This window comes from Piliocolobus tephrosceles, chromosome 18, assembly GCF_002776525.5.
Source record: "Piliocolobus tephrosceles isolate RC106 chromosome 18, ASM277652v3, whole genome shotgun sequence".
Lineage (NCBI taxonomy): Eukaryota > Metazoa > Chordata > Mammalia > Primates > Cercopithecidae > Piliocolobus > Piliocolobus tephrosceles.
The window spans coordinates 33,117,727-33,141,762 of record NC_045451.1 but is presented as its reverse complement, the minus strand read 5'-3'; the positions used below and the strand labels follow the sequence as shown (position 1 = coordinate 33,141,762).

General features: G+C 37.1%; 1 protein-coding gene across 5 annotated transcripts in view; it reads right to left on the bottom strand.

Moving 5' to 3' along the window:
- Positions 1–24,036, bottom strand: part of DYM (dymeclin) — a 416,736-nt gene that overhangs the window by 71,886 nt on the left and 320,814 nt on the right. For all 5 annotated transcript variants that reach the window (XM_031934503.1, XM_026455157.1, XM_026455155.1 and 2 more), the window contains one exon: positions 2,620–2,802. In XM_031934503.1, the coding sequence (XP_031790363.1) occupies positions 2,620–2,802 (183 nt within the window). The remainder of the gene's footprint in view (positions 1–2,619; positions 2,803–24,036) is intronic.

The window sequence follows — 24,036 nt, the reverse complement described above, 5'->3', positions numbered from 1 at the left end:
CACGCCTGCAATTCCAACACTTTGGCTGAGTGGGGAGCATCACTTGACCTGGGGGTTTGAGACCAGCCTGGGCAACATAGCAAGGTCTTGCCTTTACACACACACACACACATCTGCATGTGGTGATGCATGCCTGTATCCCAGCCACTTGGGAGGCTGAGCTGGGAGGATTGCTTGAGCCTGTGAGTCAGAGGTTGCAATGAGCCATGAGCATGCCACTGTACTGTAGCATGGGCAACAGAGTGAGACTCTGTCTCAAAAACAACAACAGAAAGAATATTTGATAGTATTGAACATCAGTCTCTAGACTAAAAAGGCTCTCCAAGTATCCACTACAATTATGTAATGCACAGGAAATCATGACGTTCCAGAACACAAGGATAAAGAGATCAGAAAAGCTTCCATAAAGACCAGGTCATATATAAAGGGAGAAGAATGATGTTTCAGACATGATACATTTAAAAATAAAAAAATCTATCTCATATACACCATTTTCCCAGAAAGCTACTATATATATTGATGTTCCATCAATACAAAGTAGTAAACAAAGAAAGACAAAGACACAGGAGCCAGGCTTAACCAAAGGAGAGCACTGAAGGCAATTCCCAAGAATATACTGCAGCCGTGGAGAACCAGTGCACAACGGGTGTGGCAGGTAGCAGGTCTCCAGAGAAAGAGTGGATTTGAGAATGTTACCTGATCTGTTTGACTATTTGCAGAGGAGTTTTAGAGTTCTGTTAAAAAGTTTGTAGCTGTGTTAGAGATTGGATATTTGCAACATATAACCAAGAAAAGTTTAGAATCTAGAACACAACAATAATAAAATATATATTGATTAGAAAAAGAGAAATAACTCAATAGAAAAACTAACAAGACTTGAACAGGCAGTCCCAAAAGAGGAACTCTAAATGGCTAATAAACATATGAAATATGCTTATCCTTATTAGTAATCAAGGAATTACAAATTAAAAGTATAATAAGATGTCATTACAAAACTGACAAAACTATCAAAACAATTTTTTATGAGTATGTAAAGCAACAGGAATTCTCATACAGCAGTGACCAAAGTGTAAAATGGTAGCACCCCAGGGAAAATGGTTTGGCATGATACACAACACCCAGCAATTCCACTATTGGGTAAACACCCCAGAGAAAGGTATGTACATGTGTTTACTTACTATTGAAATTATATATTTATGTTTGTTTCATAACTTAATTATTGAATGTCTTCCTAAATATAAGTAACACAAGGACAGTGATGGTGGCTCTTCAGTTTACTTGAACCTAGCACTGTGAATTACATTAGTTATTCAAAAAATATCTATGGAACCAAATTGAATCAGGAAACACTAATATGGCAGTAGAAAACTTAGCAAAAAACATTTTTAAAAAGGACAGGAAGCAAACATTCACAGACCTGTAAAAAATGTTCAACCACATTAGTAATTAAGGAAATTAAAATATGAAAAAATACCATTTTTGCCATAAAAAGACATTAAAATAATTACAATGCTCAAAGCTACAAAAGTACAGTGACATAGATCCTCTCATAGGTCACTTGTGGAAGTATAAGATGATATACAGGTGCATAAATTAGTATTATTATTATTTTTTGAGACAGAGTCTCACTCTGTTGCCCAGGCTGGAGTGCAGTGGCACGATCTCGGCTCATGGCAAGCTCTGCCTCCCGGGTTCATGCCATTCTTGTGCCTCAGCCTCCTGAGTAGCTGGGACTACAGGCGACCACCACCACGCCTGGCTAATTTTTTGTATTTTTAGCAGAGATGGGGTTTCACCATGTTAGCCAGGATGGTCTCGATCTCCTGACCTTGTGATCCGCCCATCTTGGCCTTCCAAAGTGCTGGGATTACAGGCGTAAGCCACTGCTTGCCCGGCCTTTTTTTATTTTGGGAGATGGAGTTTTACTCTTGTTGCCTAGGCTGGAGTACAATGGTGTGATCTCAGCTAACTGCAACCTCCATCTCCTGGGTTCAAGTGATTCTCCTGCTTCACCCTCTCAAGTAGCTGGGATTACAGGCATGAGCCACTGCGCCCAGCCCAGAGGCACAAATTCTATAGTTTTTCTGGAAAGCAATTTCGCAACCTGTGTTGAATCTTGAAAATAAAGATGTCCTTTGACAGAAAAACTAGTAAAATTCCAGCTTTAAAACCATATCAAAAATTAATTTTAAAATTTGAGGTAAGACTTATTTATAAACTTTTCATTCATTATGAATTGATATAAAACATTGGAAATAAATGAGCAAAAATGGGATAATGGTTATATATATTTAGGACACAAACATGGGCTAGATAAATATTAAAATGTGAGACTTTCAAAGAGTTGATAATACCATAGAAAAATGCTCACAGTTTAAGTGTAAAGTAAAAATGGCAGAATAAAGAACTGTATGAAGTATGACTTCAATTGTATTAAATATGTATGTGTGTGTATATACAATACACAGATTACCACAATTATTATAGCAAAATAGACTGCAAATACAGTTAATGTTGAAAGAAGAAACTTACTATTACAGTTCTTACCAAGGCTTATTAAACATTCTCTGCTTTAACACTTACAAAAGAATCATAATAAATGTCTTCATTTATACTTACCAGATCAATATTTTGCATTATATCCTGAAATGAAGGATGAGTTCGAAATTGTTCGAAGAGATCGCGTTTGTAAAGCAGGGCGTATACCAAGTTTGGGTTGTGGTGAAGGGAATTTGTCAGGCAGGAATTGATGATCTCCAACATCATTCGAATCACCTCTTCAATGACATTTAGGTCTTGTGCCTCATAAAGAAAAGAAACCCCAACACAGAGTCACTCTTTTTCTCCTTGCAATAGAATTAATCAAAATAAGAGAAATTGCCTTAATATTATAACACAACTGGAAAGATCACACAGAGAAGCTCATCAAGATTATTTCTGTCAAGAATCTTAAGAATGAGGTTTGTCAGTTACTAAAGGATTTGGGTTAAAATCTTTTGAACTTAGTATGGTAATAATTAGGAATTTCACATAATAAATTATAGACTTATCAATCTAGAGGAAAATTTGGAGCTTACTCAGTTCCTCATTTAATAGATCTATATTGGTATTCTCACTATTGTACTACCCTAAATCGTTAAGACTGCCACGATGTAGAGTAGTGGTAGGGTAGTACCCATTCCAAGAAAATGACTACTAAGTCATTCAGAAAATGACTTCATTGCTCTACACTGTCATTTCAGTCTTTATATCTCAGATAAACAGACTATGATTTTGTCACTGTTTCCTTGGAGTGAATAGTCTTTGGGAATCAGAACATTAAATAGTTACCAAACAGCAAAGCTCAAAGTAAGCAATCAGCAAACCTCTTGGAAGAAAAGGGCAATGGAAGGAGCAAGCACATGGGTATATACAACAGACTTTCCTTTCCTCTTCAGTATTCTGTAATATATTTGACAGTTGAAGCAAAAATTATAAGATTGATGTGGTTCTCAATGTATGTAAAGAAATATCTCGGCCGGGCGCGGTGGCTCAAGCCTGTAATCCCAGCACTTTGGGAGGCCGAGACGGGCGGATCACGAGGTCAGGAGATCGAGACCATCCTGGCTAACACTGTGAAACCCCGTCTCTACTAAAAAATACAAAAAACTAGCCGGGCGAGGTGGCGGGCGCCTGTAGTCCCAGCTACTCCGGAGGCTGAGGCAGGAGAATGGTGTAAACCCGGGAGGCGGGGCTTGCAGTGAGCTGAGATCCCGCCACTGCACTCCAGCCCGGGAGACAGAGCGAGACTCCGTCTCAAAAAAAAAAAAAAAAAAAAAAAGAAATATCTAAAACAATTATAAACAAAGGTGGGTAAGGGATTTAAAGGGACAAAGGTTTCTACAGCTCACTTGAACTGGTAAAATATCAACACTACTAAACTGCGATAAGCTATGTACATATAATGTAATGTCTAGAGCAAATCTACCTGACGAGAAACAAAAATACTATAGATATATCAAGGCTGGGTGCGGTGGCTCATCATGCCTGTAATCCCAGCACTTTGGGAGGCCAAGGTGGGCAGATCACTTGAGCTCAAGAGTTTGAGACCAGCCTGGGCAACATGGTGAAACCCCATCTCTACAAAAAATACAAAAATTAGCCAGGCAGGTGGCACACACCTGTAGCCTCAGCTACTTGGGAGGCTGAGGTGGGAGGATGGCTTAAGCCTGAGAGGTGGAGGTTACAGTGAGTTGAGATTGCTCCATTGCATTCCAGCCTGAGTGACAGAGCCAGACCGTCTCAGAAAAAAAAAAAAAGAAAAAGAAAAAGAAAAAAGAACTAGAGATATATCAAAATGGGATTCTAAAAAAATTTCCATACAGGAAGGCAGAAAAAATGCAAATGAAAAAGGGGAAACCAACTAAAAACAGAAAGTAAAATGGCAGTTACATATTAATAACTACATTAATTGCAAATAGTCTACAATAGTTAAAATCCAAGGAATGTCAGAGTGGATTAAAAGCACACCAATCAACTATATGCTATCTATGAGAAACTTCTAATATAGTTAGGTTGAAAGTAAAAGGACGGAAAGATACCTACGCAAACATAAGTCAAAAGAAAGCAGGAGTGGCTATACAGTATACCATATCTTTAAGGGATTGGTTCCAGGACATCCCCGTGCCTTGGAAATACCAAAAATCTGCAGATGCTCAAGTCCCTTATACAAAATGGCATACTACAGTTGCTCACTCCATCCATAGATAAAAAAAATCTGTGGGTGTGGAATCCGAGGATACGAAGGGCCAACTGTATGTACTTTCAATCTGTGTTGGTTGAATCTGTGCATGCCTAACTCAAAATATGGAGGACTGACTTATATTAGTATTAGGTAAAGTAGACTTCAGAGTCTATCTGGCCTATAAAATAAAAAGTATTGACTATCTGGCTCTTTACAGAAAAAGTTTACTTTCCCTGCTTAAGAGATGAAAAGGTATGCCTATTTCCATACAATTTACCTCTGTCTTTTTTTACCTTTTTTTTGAGTCAGGGTCTCACCCTGTCACCTGGGCTGGAGTGCAGTGACGCGATCCTAGCTCACTGCAGCCTTGAATTCCTGGGTTCAAGCAATTTTCCCATCTCAGTCTCCCAAAGTGCTGGGATTACATGGGTGGGCCACTGAACCCAGCCTCTGCCTCTGTTTACTTAAATACAATGTTTAACATTCAATTGAAATGTATGAAACACACAACAAAGCAAGTAAAAGAATCCATGTTGAAGAGACAAAGTCATCAGCAGAATATGACACAGAGATAAAACATTCTGAAAATATCAAAGAGGGAATCTAAAAGAACTATGATCTATAAAATTTGTTTGAATTGATTGGGAATTTCAGCAGAGTTAAAAACTATAAGAAAGAGACAAATGGTAAAGATACAATTTTTGTAAAATGTAGTGACTGCAGTGAAGAATGCCTTAAAAAGGTTTCAACAATAGACTGGACAGAGCTTGCGAATGAACTGCAAACCTGAAGGCAGGTTAACAGAAACTGCACAAACCAACCCTACAAAGAGAAAAAGAGTGAGAAAACAAGACAGAGAATCCAATGAAGGCTGTAAAATAATATGAAATGCATTAATATACATGTAATTGACTCCCAGAAGGAAAAGAGAGAAAGAATGGGGCAAAAGAGATATTTGAAGAGATAATGACTGAGCATTTCCTATAAATAATAATAAAAAAAAATCAAACAGATTCAAGCACGTCAGAAAATATCCATGGTCACTCCACCCCCAAAAACCAAAAGAACCATCTACTTAGATCCATCAAATTCAAATTATTAAAAATCAAAGACAAAGAGAAAATCTTGAGGACAGCTTAAAAACCAAAACCAAACACACGTACACACACACGCACGCACACACATTAAATACAGAGGCGCAGAGATAAGAGTCACAGCTGACTTAGGAGAAGCGATGCAGTCCAACCTAAATGTAGTGGCATCATTAAAGCACTGAAATAAAATAACAGTCAGCCAAGTATCCCATACCCAGCAAAAATATCTTTCAAATATGAAGGTGAAGAAAAGACTTTTTCAGACAAAAATAAGCTAATTTATTACCTGCACTATACAAAATATTAGAGGGATTTCTTCAGGGAGAAGAAATATGAAAACAGACAGAAATGTAGATGTCCACAAGGGAAGCAAGATATTTTTCTTATTTTTAATCATTCTAAAAGAGAACTGACTTCTAAAGTAAAAATAGTAGACATGTAGTATAGGTTTATAGCATATATATATATAACATGTAAAATATATCATAACATTCTGCTGATGGGCATCCAATATATATCCAGTTTCCTTGTTTCTGTGAATAAGGTTGATAAGCCTCCTGGTAGATGTGTTTATATATGGGTACGTTTACGTCTCTGGGATAGATTCCAGGAGAGGGACTGCTGAAAAGGGTGTATTTGTAATGTTAATAGATGCCATCAGATTGTTTAGGGTGATGACAATACATTTATACCAGCAATGTAGGAAGGCCCTTTCTACCATTTTTTCACCAACAGCAGGTATACTCATTCTTTTTAAAACTCACTACCTGAAAGATATAGAGAAATACACTGTTACTACCTTAGTGACCATTTCCCTGAATGGGAGTGAATTGCACATGTGAGGGATCTGGGTTGCACACTCCTTACGGGAATCTAATGCCTGATGATCTGAGGTGGAACTGAGGAGGTGGTGCTAAGGCTGGGGAGCAGCTCCAAATACAGATTAAGAAGCTCAGTGCTCCCTCTGATTCTACATGACAGTGAGTTGGGTTGTGTAATTATTTCATTATATATTACAATATAATAATAATAGAAATAAAGTGTACAATAAATGTTATGCACTTGAATCATCCTGAAACCATCAACCAGTTCATGGAAAAACCATCTTCCACAAAACCGGTCCCAGGTACCAAAAATGTTGTGGACTCCTGCTTTATATTCTTCAGCTTCACAACCACAAGTCTAGGTATTGGCTTATTCTCATTCGTCTTGCTCAGTATATTCGGAGTGCACTTTTGACCTGACAACCTAGTCTCTTCCATAAAGATAACTTGGATAATCTTTTCTAATTATTATCTTCCAATTTATTAACTCTCTTTGATAGTGTCCAGTATAGATCAATCTTGTTTACTAAGCTTTGATTTTTAATGACTATATTTTTCATTTTAAGCTTTCTAGTTAACTAGTTCTCTCTCACAGTCATGTTATTTCATTTCTTTCTGTTTTTATTTCCTATATACTCTTTTTTATGAATATTATTCCTTCATTTATCTTTGAGGCTACTCAAAATATTCCCATAGTTATTCTATTAGTTTTTAATTCTATTTGGATAAATTTACCTTAATTATGATCATGACTGTTATTTTTCTATTGTTAATTTCAGCATGTATTTTGTTATGCAAGCTCATCTAATACGGTTTAATACTTCCAAATCTATAGGTTATGTGGTGGCTTCCTAGAGTCTCAGACCGAAACCAGGTCTCATAATTGGTGCCTCGGTGCTCCTGCCCTACAATCACACTAAAGACAGTACTGGCCGGGCTTATCACCATGCCGGTATCAGTTTGTTTCAAGATCCCATGGTGAGGCTGTTTCTGTGTACTCTTGCCTCCCCAGACATAGAATTTAACTGTTATTATTAACACATTTATTGAGGCTCTTTATTTCAATAAAGGATCTATTCCAGCTCCTAATTTCTAGCAGAGAACCTGGCACTAGTGTCTGGCCTACAGTAGCTGAGCTCCCAGCCACTTCTCCTCCTTCCAGCTCAGCAGGCTCACTGTTTTGACTGCTTTTTCTGTTTCTGTTCCATCAAGAAATAGCTGTCTCATTTTGGGATTTGGCTATGTGTTTAAAATGTTTTCTTTTTATGATTCATCTATTATTGTTATGTTTTTGAAGCAAAGGGGAGAAGATGAGACTTCAAATTTGGAACTAACAAGATAATCTTGACCAGAAGTTGTCTGAATTATATTTGCTTCTCATTTTGGTATTTGAATTAGTATAGAAGAAGGAAGAGACTTCAAACTTCAGAATTCTCTCTCACAGTCATTTAAGGGCAACTCAATGAAATGGTATGACTACTTTAGAAATATAATCAAGTCGAAATATTAGCTTTCTGTAGAATTTTATGTTCATATATATTTTATACACTCACTTATGCTAAGTATAAGCGCTGATATATGAAACTTATACTTCAAAAATTATCTGCAGATAGCTTAGAATTTCTGCTTTCAAACACATTGAGAGTTTATTCTCAATGTTTAAATAAGTAATTTGCTGAAACAAACAGGGTAATATACCTAATTCCTAAACAGGCACCTGCTAGTTTAAACCCAGGCTAAAATATTGACTACTTATTTTATTCCCAAGTCAGGGAAAGTACAAAATAGAAACTTTAGGCTGGGTACAGCAGCTCACACCTGTAATCCTAGCATTTTGGGAGACTGAGGCAGGAGGATCACTTGAGGCCAGGAGTCAAAAGCAGTTTCAGCAACTGAGCAAGACCCCATCTCTAAAAAAAACTTAAAAATTATCTAGCTGTGATGTGGTGGTGCATGACTACAGTCCCAGTTACTCAAGAGGCTGAGGCAGGAGGATTGCCTGAGTTCAGGGGTTTGAGGCTGCAGTGAGCTATGATCATGCCACTACACTCCAGCCTGGGCAACAGAGTGAGACCCTGTCTCCAAAAAAAAAAAAAAAAAAAAAAAAAAGAAAGAAACTTTATATGAATAAGCATGCTCTACATTAGTTTTTACTTTGCATGAATCCGACTAAAGGCTCTTTAAGAGTTACACTAACCCTCTTATTTTTAGAGTTATTGGATATTTTACCTAACTTATCTTACATTGTTTCTGTGACAAATTCTTATGCTATCTTTTATAGATTATATTCAGTTGCAGATTTATAAATTAAATGAGGAGAACATATAGTTTCTAGTATTACTCAAATTGACTAATGATATACTGCGGGAGGTTACAGCAAACACATTTTATATGATATCATATTTGGCTGGACTGCCATGCTAGAATCTTCTGTATTTTAATGTACTACTATTTTGAAAAACAAAAATGAGAAACATAATTCAGAAGTAAGTTTAAAGAGTAGCTAATTATAATTTTCCGTCAATATTTACTTTAATATGTAACACTCTAAAGTTATCAGGCCAGGCGCAGTGGCTCACACCTGTAATCTCAGCACTTTGGGAGGCTGAGGCAGGCAGATCACGAGGTCAGGAGATCAAGACCATCCTAACATGGTGAAACCTTGCCTCTACTAAATATACAAAAAATTAGCTGGGCGTGGTGGCACACACCTGTAATCCCAGCGAGATCGCCTACTGCACTCCAGCCTGGGTGACAGAGTAAGACTCTGTCTCAAAAATAATAATAATAAAAAATTATTAACATTTCAATATAAAGAATCCCTATAAACCTCAACATAGATACCCTTTTCATGAGGTTAAGAATAATTTCCTTTCTGGTTATGCCCAGGGGTGAAATTCCAAATATTTAACAACTAGTTGGCACTGCTAGTCCTAGTGGATGCAGGTTGAGCACAACCAGGGCAGCCCTACTAGCTTGCATTGGCTGGAGGTCAGTGGTAGTAGTGACATAAGTACTCGTAAGTACTCTCTTTCAAGAAAGAGAAATAAAATCAAGTTTCCTTGAAGTCTGGTCTACGTTAATTGGTTTTATTATATTCCAAAAGCTATACCAAGAATTTCTATGTGCATTACTTTTTTCAATTCAGCAATTCTTTAATTTATTTCTGACTAATTCAGTTATTATCTATCCAATTAGAAAGCTTAGAATTTGGTCAAAGAATCGTAAAATTATAAAACACACTCAGAAGATACAAAAGACACTAAAGTCGCTCCCCTTAATGCTAGAATCCCTATAACATTCATACCAAGTGGTCAACCAACCCATCCTTGAAGACGGAACACTTTTGAAAGGCTCCTCATTCTTTCTATGCAGTACAGAAAGCTGTTGCAGTTTGGCAGAAATCCACCACTCTACTCCTACTCGCTGGTCTTCAGTCTATTCCACTGCCATAGCTATCACCTTCTTCTCAAGCCCATCAGCAACCTCAAGTGTCCCTCAATACAACCTGGTTTAAAGCCTTCTCATCATCTTATTTGCACTTTGCTAGATGTCTAGCATTTGGACTGTTTTGATCACAGATGTAATGCTGTGAATTCTGTTATCCCCATTAAGATACATAAGTATTTATACATTTGTAATCCTTGCAACTAATTCATTTCCGTTTTTAAGTGACAACAGTTCTCTGCTAACCACTACTTCGATTATCCTTTACGGAACAGACAGAATTCCTACTGTGTAAGTTGTTTCCTAGAAACTATGCTCTGGATCCTCCCATTGGTGTTGGAAGATCAACTACAGCTTCAAGGTACCAAGCAGATCATGAAATAATCACAAGCCACAGGAGTAAATTATGTACCCTGAGATTCTGATTTACTTAAAAAAAAAAAGTATCAAATTTTTGGCTAATTCTAATTTCAAAGGAAAACTATCTCAACAACTATAATTTCCCAGTTATTTGCATCTTCAACTTGCTACTCTGATTAGATGTCTGATGCAGGTACCTACTACATGTGGTAATAAACGAAATCCTTTATGTTTTATTTTTAAAAAGCATTATTGGGTTATAATCACCACTTGTAAAAAGAAGAAAAAAGCAGGAATTTGGAGAGTTTCTTTAAAATTACAAAATCATCCAAATTTCAGTATTTAAATAGACCTAAAATTTATCTAATCTCATTATTTTGGTGTCCGAATTTCAAATGGTATTTAATATTATTTGCTTTTTTTTCATAAATTTTAAATGAGGTAGCATTTGTAAAATACTTAAAACAGTGTGTAACACATGGTAAGCACTATGTGGGTGTTATCCAAAACATCCACAAATACATTATCAAAGTATTTTGAAGGAGAAAAATCATTTTAACTTCAGACATTATCATAAAAAAAATGGCTTCCCAAAGTTGAAATTACTATAAGTGCAAAGAACTCAGAACTCAAGTTTCTTAGTTTTAAATGTAAGTCCAAAATCCCACTCTTATTAATTTATAAAAGTAGTCAATGTATAGAAAAATGACTTACATTTATGAAATAAAATAAGATTTTACAGAAGACACGCTTTTGAAAATTAATCATATTTCCTCAGTATTGTGTCAAAATTAGCTTTGTCAGAGGTAGAATCTGCTGGCTCCTCAATGGAGCCATAATAGAATCTGCTGGTTCATCGATGGGGCAGCCATGGTATTTTTCCTCTTAGTCCTTACAGCTTCCACATCAGATAGGCTTTCTCCTCCAAAAAATGGGCCTACTTATTTTACTGCAAACAATTTCAAACGTAAAAACAAGAAAATGATCCCATTTTCAGATGTTTCTGATATATCATACATGCTGGGAATGAAAGCTCAACAAATTCTATGGCGGCCGGGCGTGATGGCTCAAGCCTGTAATCCCAGCACTTTGGGAGGCCGAGACGGGCGAATCAAGAGTTCAGGAGATAGAGACCATCCTGGCTCACAGGGTGAAACCCCGTCTCTACTAAAAAATACAAAAAACTAGCCGGGCAACGTGGCGGGCGCCTGTAGTCCCAGCTACTCGGGAGGCTGAGGCAGGAGAATGGCGTGAACCCGGGAGGCAGAGCTTGCAGTGAGCTGAGATCCGGCCACTGCACCCCAGCCTGGGCGACAGAGCAAGACTCCGTCTCAAAAAAAAAAAAAAAAAAAATTCTATGGCTAAGTAGTAATTTCATATCAAATAGACAAGTTGGCCATTGTGGGAATGTTTTACCTTGTTAACAGCAGTCAGAGTTGCCTCTCATTCTCTAAACTTCCTTTTCCTTTTATGAGGGAATTTATACAGTTAAATAGTTTCAAATCTTTATTTTTAGTTTCCTTAAGAGAAGCATATGTATCTTGTTTGTATTAGTTTTGGGGGGATTCCAAGAGAGTTGTCTAAATTTCCTGCATTTTCAGCAGAAAATAAAACCTTCAACAAAATTAATGGGATTTTGCCAAAAGGGGGGAGTAGGGGGAGGAAATGCACAAGGAAGGTTCTCTTTAAAGTTAATGCGCCAATGGCCTTCAAAGGCAATCACTTGGTGATAGACTCTTGTTATCTTTATGTTGTTAATTCTCTGGTGCACACACTGGAAAGCTTTGTGGCCATGTTATTTCTAGCCAGAACTGGATTTGTCCCAAAATACTGAGCTTCTGATAGAAAGAACAGTTTTTATATTACACACAAAATCAGAGCTGAAGAATAAATCCTGTGACCTAAAAAGACAATGGGTAACCTTAATAAAGCAGTGGGAGGGGGAGCCCATGAGGAGAGAGCAGTTACTGCACCACTGGTCTCATGCGGGGATGTAAAACCATGTGGTCTTTTTCTACACTCCTTGGATGTGGTTTGAATGTGACCCACGAGCCTCAACCACAACACTCTGGAAAGTTGTTCTTTAACATACACTACTGCAAAGGCACTGGAGGCAGCAACAAGAGAACAGTGGCTGCCAGAGCACACTGGCTAAAGCCACGTTTTTCCACATCTGGAGAAGAGCCAGAGAACTCACACAAAAAGGAGTGTTCTGATTGAAATCCAACAGAGCTGCAGCCCCTGACAATCAGATGTCAGCAGGCCACTTGCACTAGGCAGAACTTGGGGTGCAGAATGGAGTTTCTCACCCTTCCTCAGGCCCCCTGCCAGCAGAAGAGACAAGTGCGTACCAGAGCTTGGTGTTCTGTTTTTAAAAATTCAGTGTTTTCACGCACACGTATGTTTATTGCAGCACTATTCACAATAGCAAAGAGTTGGAACCAACCCAAATGTCCATCAGTGATAGACTGGATTAAGAAAATGTGGTACATATACACCATGGAATACTATGCAGCCATAAAAAAGGATGAGTTCATGTCCTTTGTAGGGACATGGATGAAGTTGGAAACCATCATTCTGAGCAAACTATCACAAGGACAGAAAACCAAACACTGCATGTTCTCACTCATAGGTGGGAATTGAACAATGAGAACACTTGGACACAGGATGGGGAACATCACACAGCAGGGCCTATCATGGGGTAGGGATAGGGATAGCATTAGGAGATATACCGAATGTAAATGATGACTTAATGGGTGCAGCACACCAACATGGCACATGTATACATATGTAACAAACCTGCACATTGTGCACATGTACCCTAGAACTTAGGTATAATAAAAAAAAAATTCAGTGTTTTACCTTAAGTATTAGTGTTCATTTTCATTCTTCTTAGACTATATTGGTGTTTCATTAGAAAAAGAGATCCCTTTCTACAGCCTATGAAAAGTAAAATCTGAGTAGAACAATACTTTAGGAAGATGTGTTTTTTTTAAAAAAAAAAAAGTCTTTGACTTTCTACTGAGTGCCTCGTCTCATCCCAATCTGAGATCCAGGAGTCCCAGCACTGCCAATAATTAGCTGTGTGACCTTTGCTACATCACTTGAGTTACAGTTTTTATTTGCAAAAATAAGTACTTAAATAATTTTTAAAAACCCCTTCCTAACCTCAAGTCTCAGCTTCATAAAGTATTTAGACAATACTGAATTTAGAAAGTAAATTTTATTAATATAACCAAATAATGTAATTAAAATAGAAAAGTATTCAGGGTAACTTCAAACTTCAGGAAAGTTCAGAATTTAGATTACCCTGCCACCTTGAATAGAGTCATTATTGGTTTTTAGAAGAAGAAAATCCAAAAACCTTTACAAGTAAAAATGCACAAAGCTAAGTTTCAAAATAATAATTCTCCAACCCAAGGAACCTATTGATTCTTCGGTTTTCAATATATGCTATTTATCTTTGATACTGTTAACACACAGAAGGGAAATAATCTCTAAACCTGTGTGTCATGGATTACATATTGACTTTAGAGACCTATAACGCTTGATGCCTTTTCTTCATTCTTTCTTGGGAAGAAGAGTCAGTGATGCCAAAAAAGACAGTAAATATGTACTGTCTTTTACATATGTACATATAGAGGTGTAATAAGCTCAAGTTAAACAAAAAGTTAAAAAGAGAGAGAGAGAGAGAGAGAGAAACAGAGTAGCTCCAAGTCCACGGAGAGAAGCTCCAGATTGGGTTCTAGTCCCAGTTTTGCCATGGACAGGGCACGTCACTTTCGCAGGCCTCGGTTCCTTCAAATGTAAGATAAACAGGCTATCTGGGTCACATGCGGACACATTATAAGGAACCTGGACCTCGGTTTCTGTGTAGGATGTGGAAAGTAACAAAGAATGACTCTCCTTAGTGAGGAGGAAAAAACCAGATAATAAATCTTAAATCTTCTTAAGTTCATCAGAATATGATTTCATAAGGCAACCAGATAAATGAATTCCAAAGAGGGTCAAGTACCTCTTCTAAGGAAAGAAGGAACACAAGCACCTTTGGCTGAGCATGCAAGGAAGAAGTGGTATCCACAGAAGTGGCTAAGAAGAAAGCAGCTAAAATGTTGATGAATTATTAAAGGCTAAGTGTGGTCTAATGTGTCAGTCTTGAAACCTGAAGCCCAGATGCAAGAGATTTTATGTTCGTTTAAGAGCTCTTCCTCACTATCCTCTACTAGGTGCTCATGAGAAAGGCTGGTATGGAGCAGGAGACTGAAGAGGGCCCCTCTATCACTGCTCAAGCTTGCAGGAGGTGATAACTGCTGCTGGGGGCAGGCGCCAAGACTCACTTGCTTCCCTGACCCTTCTCTCAAGCTAAGAAAAAGCCTTAAGCTGCAGGGCAGCAAACCCTCTTGGCCTGTAGCACAGGCAAATTTTCATTGTCTCTAGGGGGAAGGTAGAAAGATGTCTGCCCCTGAACAAGAGGTAGGAAGCTCTCTCACCTCCAGGACACAGATAAAGATCCAATCCTGCTGATAGAGGAATAAAAGCAAAAATCTTTCTAGTCCTGGGATTTGAGGAAGGGAACCAAGTTGGGTTCAGGATCCTATACTCATTCCAATATCAAGCACAGGTCTGCTACCACTGGAGAAGGGACAGGAATGCAGAGAAAGGTCTACCTCTGAGATGCAGGTGCACACAAGGACTCTCCAGGATTGAGGCTGGACTAGGACAACAGAGAGATTTCTTCTCCAGTCCTACTGCTGGGACTGCTGAAAATGGAGTACTAAAGAAACACTGAAAAAAACCCTCTGACGCTGTAGACTCCACCCTTTAAGCATAAAATAAAGAGCTGCTAGAGGAATCTGAAGCTGGTGGCACACTGAAGAAGCAAAACCCAACTCTGCTCAAGTTTTGACTAGAAGGAACCAACTCCCATTAGCAGTCTAAAAGCAAAGGTCTCCCCATTTACAGGCATAAATGCTTTTAACCTCAGATTCTAATGTCCTAGCACAATGTCTGGCATTCAGTAGAAAATGAGACACATGAGAAAAATCATATAGTCCATAAGTCCATATTTTATCTTAGGTAAATTGTGTGTTTGTGTCTATTGTGCATTATTCTTTTGAATTGTTTGTCAGGAAGCCCCTTTCTCCTACTTTACTAAAACAATTTTTTAATATGAGAAGTGCCTATTGACTTTTCCCTAATACCTTTTCAAAATCTATTAAGATGATCATGACTTTTTTCTCCTTAGAATATTTACTATGAGTACATCAACCGATTTCCTATGATTATACAATGGACTATATGATTTGGTAGGCACTATGGCAGATGCTGGGTTGGAGTGGTGATCCAGACATGTTCCTGCCCTCACACAGGCTACCATTTAGGGGAGAGGCACCCTGTGAAAGTACAAGGTGCTATGGGAGCACTTGGAATAGGGTTGGGGGTTTTGTAGGGAGTAGGACATAGCCGAATAGTAGGAACATAGGCCCTGGAGTCAGGCTTGAATCCCAGCTTTAGCATATGTTGACTATGTGTCCTTGGGCAATTCACTGAACCTTTTTGAGCCTCAGCTTTCCCGTGAGAAAAATGAGAGAACTACTTGCTTTGGAGGACGTAAGGATTAAATAACATATTTAAAACTATTTGTGGTCTTGCGTAGCAGATAAAGAGTGTTCCTTACATGGTGGTTATTGTAATGCTTACCACAAACAACAGACAAAATGCTAATCCAAAACAAGGAGGAAGAAAAAAGGAGGAAAAACACAAATATCCAACTTTAAGGTGACAAAGAGAATGTGACTACAGACATGGAGGACATTTCAATCTTCCTGCCTTGCAGATGCCACCTTCTCATTGGGTCCTCACACGGCCTTCTGTGAGCAGCAAGCAAGCGAGCAAGTGAGCTCTGGTGTCTTCGCCTCTTTTTTTTGTTTTTAGGCAGAGTCTTGCTCCACCATGCCTGATTGATTAAAAAAAAATTTTTTTTTTTGTATTTTTAGTAGTGATGGGGTTTTGCCATGTTAGCCAGACTGGTTTTGAACTCCTGAGCTCAGGCAATGCACCACCTTGGTCTCCCAAAGTGCTAGGATTACAGGCATAAGCTACCACGCCCAGCTTCTGCCTATTCTTGTAAGGGCACCACCCCTACTGGATAAGGGGCACATCCTTGTGTAACTTTAATTACTTCATTAAAGGTCCTGTCTCCAAATACAGTCTTACTGGGGGTTAGGGCTTCAATATATTAATTTGGAGGAAACAGTTTAGTCTGTAACACTTAACCATCACTAAAGCGACACAATCATACCTTCTCATATGTCAACCAAATAGTACCCACCTATGCAGTATTCTTAACAAGAAGGAGAATCTGAATCTGTTTCAGACTTTAGAGCTAACTTTAATTATAGTAAGTATGAGGGACAGAAAACAAGTTAAATGACACCAAAAGGAAATAAAAGGACATACCAGAATGTGAAAGATTCTACAGGACAAATGGTTCAATTTCTGCCGTATAATTGGATGGGAGAAAAAAAGAAAGACAGGATTGCTCTAGATTAAAAGAGACAGGAGACACAACAACCAAATGTGTGAATTTTATTTGGATTCTGATTTTAACACATTGCCAATAGCCATTTTTGAGACTTCCAGAGAAATGTTAATATGCTGTGCATTAGATTATACCTAGGAAATATTGCTACTTTTGTTAGATGTGATAATGATATGTGATTATGAAAGAAAATGTTATTATTTTTAGAGACACATACCAAAATACAAAGGAGTAAAATCTCAAGATTTATTTAAAGATACTTCAGCAAAAGAAAAATAAAAAGCTCAGATAAAGGACATACGACAAAATCTAATTGCAGAAACAAGGTAATAAGCATATGGGGGTTCATTAAACTACTTTTGTTTATTTTTGAACTTTTTTATAATAGAATTTTTTTAAATTGACAACTTAAAGGGAAAATTGTGTAGGAAACTATAAATTCCTCAACCTGACCTAAGATCAAACAAAAAATATGAAGAGAATAACCATGAAAAAAAGGAAAAATCTGTCAAAGATACACTGTTAAAAAAGGGGGTTGGGTTCATATGGTTTTATGAGTAAACTCCTTTATATCTTCAATGAATATGTAATTATGATGCCATTTAAGCTTTCTAAATCAGAAAAAAAGAACATTTCTCATTTTGTTATTCCTTAACCAGGGGTAACATAACTATAATTTCAAAAATTGGTACAGTCAGTTGAAAAATAAAAATAAAAACCAACATCATTAAAATACTTAAACATATGAATATTAAATTCAACACTGTGCTAAAAAGGTTACAATCCAAGTAATTTCAAGAATTCTGGAAAAGTACAATTCTAGGAAATCTATTGATGTACTCACAGTAAATATTCAAAGGAGAAAAAAGTCATGATCATCTTAATAGATTTTGAAAAGGAATTAGGGAAAAGTCAATAGGCACTTCTCATATAAAAAATTGTTTTAGTAAAGTAGGAGAAAGGGGCTTCCTGACAAACAACTCAAAAGAATAATGCACAATAGACACAAACACACAATTTACCGAAGATAAAATATTAAAATATGTTCAACTTTGCTGGTAAACAATGTCTGTTAAATTATAATGCTATATATATTTTTTGCCATTTGTTTTTGTTATAAGAATAACAAATGATTGTAATTCTGTGTTGTCAAGTAGAAAGGAGATGGCATTCTCAACAGAGCACTGATGCAGGTATAATCTGAAACTACTTTTCCAGGGACCCAATTATAAAAATGTACTTAAGAGTCTTAAAAAATGTGAAGACTCTTTGTCCCTGCAATTCTAATATTAGAAATTTATCCTACGGAAATAAGATTGTGTCCACAGATTTACTTTGTGGATGTCTATTGTACAGTAACAAAAAATTTTCATCATCCCTGATTTTGTTTTCTGTTACTGTCATAACAAACTACCACAAATTTAGCTGCTTAAAACAACACAAAATTTGTCGTCTCACAGTTCTGCATTCAGATAGGTTTGGTTCCTCTGCATCTAATGAGGCCAAAAGTGAGGTGTCAGCCGAGCAGGGTTCTTTTCTGGGAGCTCAGGGAGAGAATCTCTTCCGAGTTCATTCAGGTCAGAGGCATTCAGTTCCTTGTAGCTGCAGAGCTATTCTTCTGCTGGTATAAGCTGGGAGTCTGTGCCTGCATTCCCCATCACATTGCCCCTTTCATCTTCAAACCAGCAATCAAGCCAAATGCCACTCAGCTTTGAAGCTCTCTGAGATCCCCATCTGGTACATCTCTCCTGCTTTGGCTGGACAAAGTTCTCTGCTTTTGAGGGCCTGTGTGTTTAAGTTAAACCCACCTGGAATAACCAGTCTAATGTCCCACTTTTAAGGTCCAAAACCTCAATTGTATCTGCAAAGTCCCTTTTGCTATGTAACTTAACACACCTACAGGTTCTGGGGATAGGATGTGGACACTTTTCAGGGGCCATTATTATATCTACCACAATTCCAAAGGTCCGATAGTAGGTGACTGATTAAATTATAGTACATCAGGACAGAGCAATACCATGAAACTATTAAAATGAGGTATCAAGTAACTAACTTTGAAATACATAAAACAGGATGGATTGATTGATAGAAGAACAGTGAGATAAATAGAGGGTAATAAAGTAAGTCCGGTAAAATGTTAATTTACTGGAGAATCTGGGTGGTAGGTATATGGACATTTACTGCAAAATTTTTCAACTTTTTTGTATAGTTGAAAATTTTAATACTAAAATGTTAGAGAAAAAAAAAACCAATTAGCCCCAATGATCCAACTTCACTGGGTGAAAATCTAGACATTTATGAAGATATTTCTAGCAAAGCAGCAGGATTAAGCTTTTGCATAATGGTTTATAAGGAGATTAAGTTTCAAACAGCATTAAATATCACCTCACTTTAGTTTTCAAGTAATTAGCAAATTAAAATAGAAAAACAATAGTATAGGATGCATTTTTTGAATTGTTAGTGAAAAGCCAAATAATATGCTTGAGGAATTTTTATTTTCAAAAGGAAAGTTCCCTCTAGAATAATTAACATATAAAACAAATGCTGTCTTGATTTAATTATTTCTAGATGGAAATAAGTGAATACACCTCACAGTTTAACAAAATTTGACAAAACAGATCCTCAGCTTATTGAAATAGGCAAACAGTAAAATGAATAGAAAATAACCACGATGATTTCACAAACATTAGCTGAGTGCCAACATCATGACATGTAGCATTGTCTTAAGCACTGAGAACAGATACCAAGGATATAAAATAAGATGTAGTCCTTGTCATTTATTTCACCTTTGAGTTATAAAACCTTTCTAGTTTTGTAAGGCAGAAATCTATCAAAAACACTTCTCTCAGCCAGGCGTGGTGGCTCACACCAGTAATTCCAGCACTTTGGGAGGCTGAGGCAGGTGGATCACCTGAGGTCAGGAGCTCAAGACCAGCCTGGCCAGCATGGTGAAATCTCATCTCTACTAAAAATACAACAAATTAGCCAGGCATGGTGGCAGACACCTGTAATCCCAGCTACTCGGGAGGCTGAGGCAGGAGAATCGCTTGAATCCGGGAGGAGGAGGTTGCAGTGTGCCGATATTGTGCCACTGCGATGCAGCCTGGGCAACAAGAGCAAAACTCCATCTTGGAAAAAAACAAAACATAAAAAAACCACTTCTCTCCAGATATGTAAATAAACAACATTTTAAAAAAGAAAAAAATAGCTATTTCTACTTGGAAATAATACTGCAGATATAATTGAAGAATGCTGAACTTCACTGAAGACACAAAAAACTACTGTCATAGATTCAAATCAGGAGCAACTACTCTGTGTATTAAAGACTCCCCAGTTGTATGAAAAATTGGTCAGATATAGAAGAGGAAATACTGTGGCACAGGAGTTAACAGGCCAGGCTCTTAAGACTTGCCTTTGAATCCTTGTTCTACTATTTACTGCTTATGTGACCTTGGGTGAGGGTCTGAACCTTGATTTCATTATCAGAAAAACTATTACAGAAGAGTGGAAATGAGACGATGAACATGCAAAACACCTACCCCAATGCCTAATACAGAGTAGCAGCTCATGAAATTGTTGCTCTTACTAATAAAAGCAATGGTAATAATAAATGTTTCTTATCAGGTACAGATGTATTTGGGAGGTATAAGAAGGCTATCAGGCACTAAGAGAAACTAATGTTTTCTGACTTGTAGTTTAATGTCTTCTTACAGAGAAGTGTTTCCATCAGGCCGAAATTTGAATTTTAGAACATTTAAGTGCATTACAATGAAATGCTCTAAGCTGTGAATCTGAGATCTTTAAGAACCTAAATGCTATTATTATACTAAACTCTGGTTAATCTCCTTAGAAAATATTATGTATATGTTTAAAAAATATTTTAAGTCCAGTGCTGAAATAGAGGTGACCCTGATTGGAGACAGCCTGCTTCGAAACCTCACTGCATTATAACTATATTTCACAATCATGACCAAAAGTTGTATTTATGGTTGTCTAATGAATGGAATCAATGCCTACATTTTGTCCAAACAACTGCCAATGCTCATGATTCAGTCAAGGTCAACAGCAGTGAGGCTAACTCAGTCTGCTGGTACAATTAGAGCAAGGGATCACTGAAGTTGCCATGGAAACTTCCTGTGGCCCAGCCATTGCCATTCAGGAACTTTAGAAGGCAATCCTGTATTAAATTTGCAATTTATTTCCTGTGGCAGAAACTAATTTTAAAAACAGTTTGAAAGTCCTTAGAGTAATGAAGAATCCTTACTACAGCAAGCGTTACTATAACAAGATGTCTTCAGTACAAATAGCATTGGACTTACATTTTCAAAGCACCAAAGGAACCCAAAAGCATACATGTATGTTGTATATATATCCCAATTTTTAGCTACTTTTATGATTACATGGTTTTAAAACACAAATTTTTCATTCATTGTAATCTATTTTTGCATTTTTATGATAATGAATTTAGTTTGGGGGGATAGGACTTAATATGTATAATATTTATAAGGGTATGACTTAAAATGGCTCAACTTGGGAATCATATTCTAGCAATCAATTACGCCATGAGTTGGGAGCTGCCTGTCATTTTGCTATATGGTGTCAATTTCTTTGGAAGAGACAAATGCTTAATTTTATTTTACTGAGAGTCTTCTTGGGAAGAAGTTTGTAGAAACAACTCTCAATATGTAAAATATAAAACCAGAAATAAAAACACTCTTAATGAAGCATGAAGGAAATCCTCTTTTTTTTGAGGCAAAGAAAAGTTGATATTAACGTAGAAATGCAGAAAAATGCTATTAAAGGAATGTTCTCAGTCAAAATTTACTTGGCAAGTAAGAATGTGATCCCTACCCAACTCCCTCCTTTCTTCTATTGCATTTCTTTGATCCACTCATGTCGGTTTGGGTATAAGGAAAAGATTTTGTTATGAGGAAGATATAGAATGCAAGCAAAAGACATTTTATGGTAATGAATACATGATAACAAGAAAACATTCAGTACTCATACTAGTATCAATGGCAACAAAGCTAAAACTCACTTGGTAGCATTAGTATAGTGACAGTACAGAATGAAGATGCAGCTGATTCTACAATGTGTGAACCTTGTAACATTTGCATATGACAATCCTATCACCAGAACACACTAAACTGACCACCACAGCATATCTTCTGCTATGACCAATGTGACAAGTAGACATTTCCTTCCTGCACAGACCTACTTCACAGTGGTGCCATGAGAATTGAATGAGTTAAATAACACACTCAGAACAGGCCTGGCACTTGGTAAGTAGTAACAGAACACTTTCCCAGTCCTGTCTTGGTGAAATGGAAAGAATACTGGCAGGGAGTCAAAAGACCTCGGTTCTAGACCTGCCTCTGCTAAATAGTTGCCTCAGAGTTTGAGCAACTCATTTAATCTGAGAATTTCTTTTCTTTTGTTAAGTAGAAATAAATGCTTGCCTGCCTTATAAAGTTATGAGAATTAACTAATTTGAAAATGACTTGTTAACTGTAAATGCTACAGAAATGTATAATCAACCATGCTGATTAAGACTGAATTTTTGCCTTTGACTCTAGAAACCCTGCCATCCCCTAATTTAGTAGGAATATTAAGAAAGAGCAATAAGGGTAGATAATTTAGCACTGGATAAAGGAAGTGGCCATAATTCTCTTTGGTCAGCTGTCCTCTAAGTTTGTAAATAACAGATAGTTTTTCTTTAGTTAAAAGCAAACCATGCTTTCCCTAAGATCCAAAGTCAGAGATGTCATGAGACAGGCACCAGTTCCAGTGGGACAGACTGTACACACCACCTAAGCACCGATCACAGAGATAGGGAGCAACAGAAAGTATTTTGTAGTGAACACAACTCATTTAACCTTAGGAAGCGCCTAAATGTGCACAGAGGCAACCAGAAAAACTCTGCCACATTTCGTCAACAAAGCCAATGATCAGTTACAATATTTCTAAAAACCCTTTGGTTTTACACTGGGAGTTAGGTGAACAAGAAATCTCTATGCCCAAAGAATAGGAAAATGGTAGTATAAAACCAATTTTTGTAATCTAATTGCCTTCCTAATAAAATTGCCTCACCAAGCAAAATGTTTAGGAAGGAGTTTTTCTTTTTTTATGTATGTGATTTATATATAAGAAACATGTCGTGCCATTATTTGAACTAATTTACTGGTTATTATTCAATAGTCACTGCTAACTCTAACCCTTTGGTATGTCAACAAGCCAAATAAAAGAATGATTATAACCTTCTAAATGGCTTCAACTTTATGTCAATTAAATTTTGAGTACATTGGATGAGGAATCAGACACACTGAATAAGAAGAATAAAAAAACTGAAGGCAAAGACACAGAGGGAGAAATTAAAAATGCATTAACTGCACACACAAAAAACCACAGTTGCAAACTACCTTTTACAAAAGATCCCAGAACAGTTGCTATCTGAATATTCCCTGTACCTCCTAGGGGCTCTGAGAACATGGATACTTAATACCTGCCCAGCGTTCTCTGCTTCACTGTAATTTACTGGTTTTGGTAGGTTCGCTTCAATGTAATCTAGGCAGGTGGGGAAGTCTTATTAACGTCTTCAGATTAACAGGCTAATTGATGCAATTTAATCAGTTCTCCCAATAGCTACCAATATATACCACAATATTCCCAGATGAAATGTGTCATTTATTTAACAAATACTAAACAGTGACATTATGAACAGGTACAGTACTAACTGGAATTTAGAGTCCAGTAGGGGAGAACTGAAAATTGTGAAAAATACTATGAAAGCAGAGAAAAGGGAAGATAAATAAGTATTAATACAATTTAGACTGAGACCTGAATACAGAAGTACAGGAAGTGTCCGATTTAAGTCTTCATATTATAATACTTTCAAGAGTTTCAGTCAAGTGTCATTAGAAATTCCAATTAAATGAAGAGGAATACCAGAAATAGGAGGAAAGGCCTAATTGTGGAATGCATAATTTATTAGCAGTTATAGCCAATCTCTCCAGAATTACCGAGAGTTAGACTATGCTTTAGGGAGGG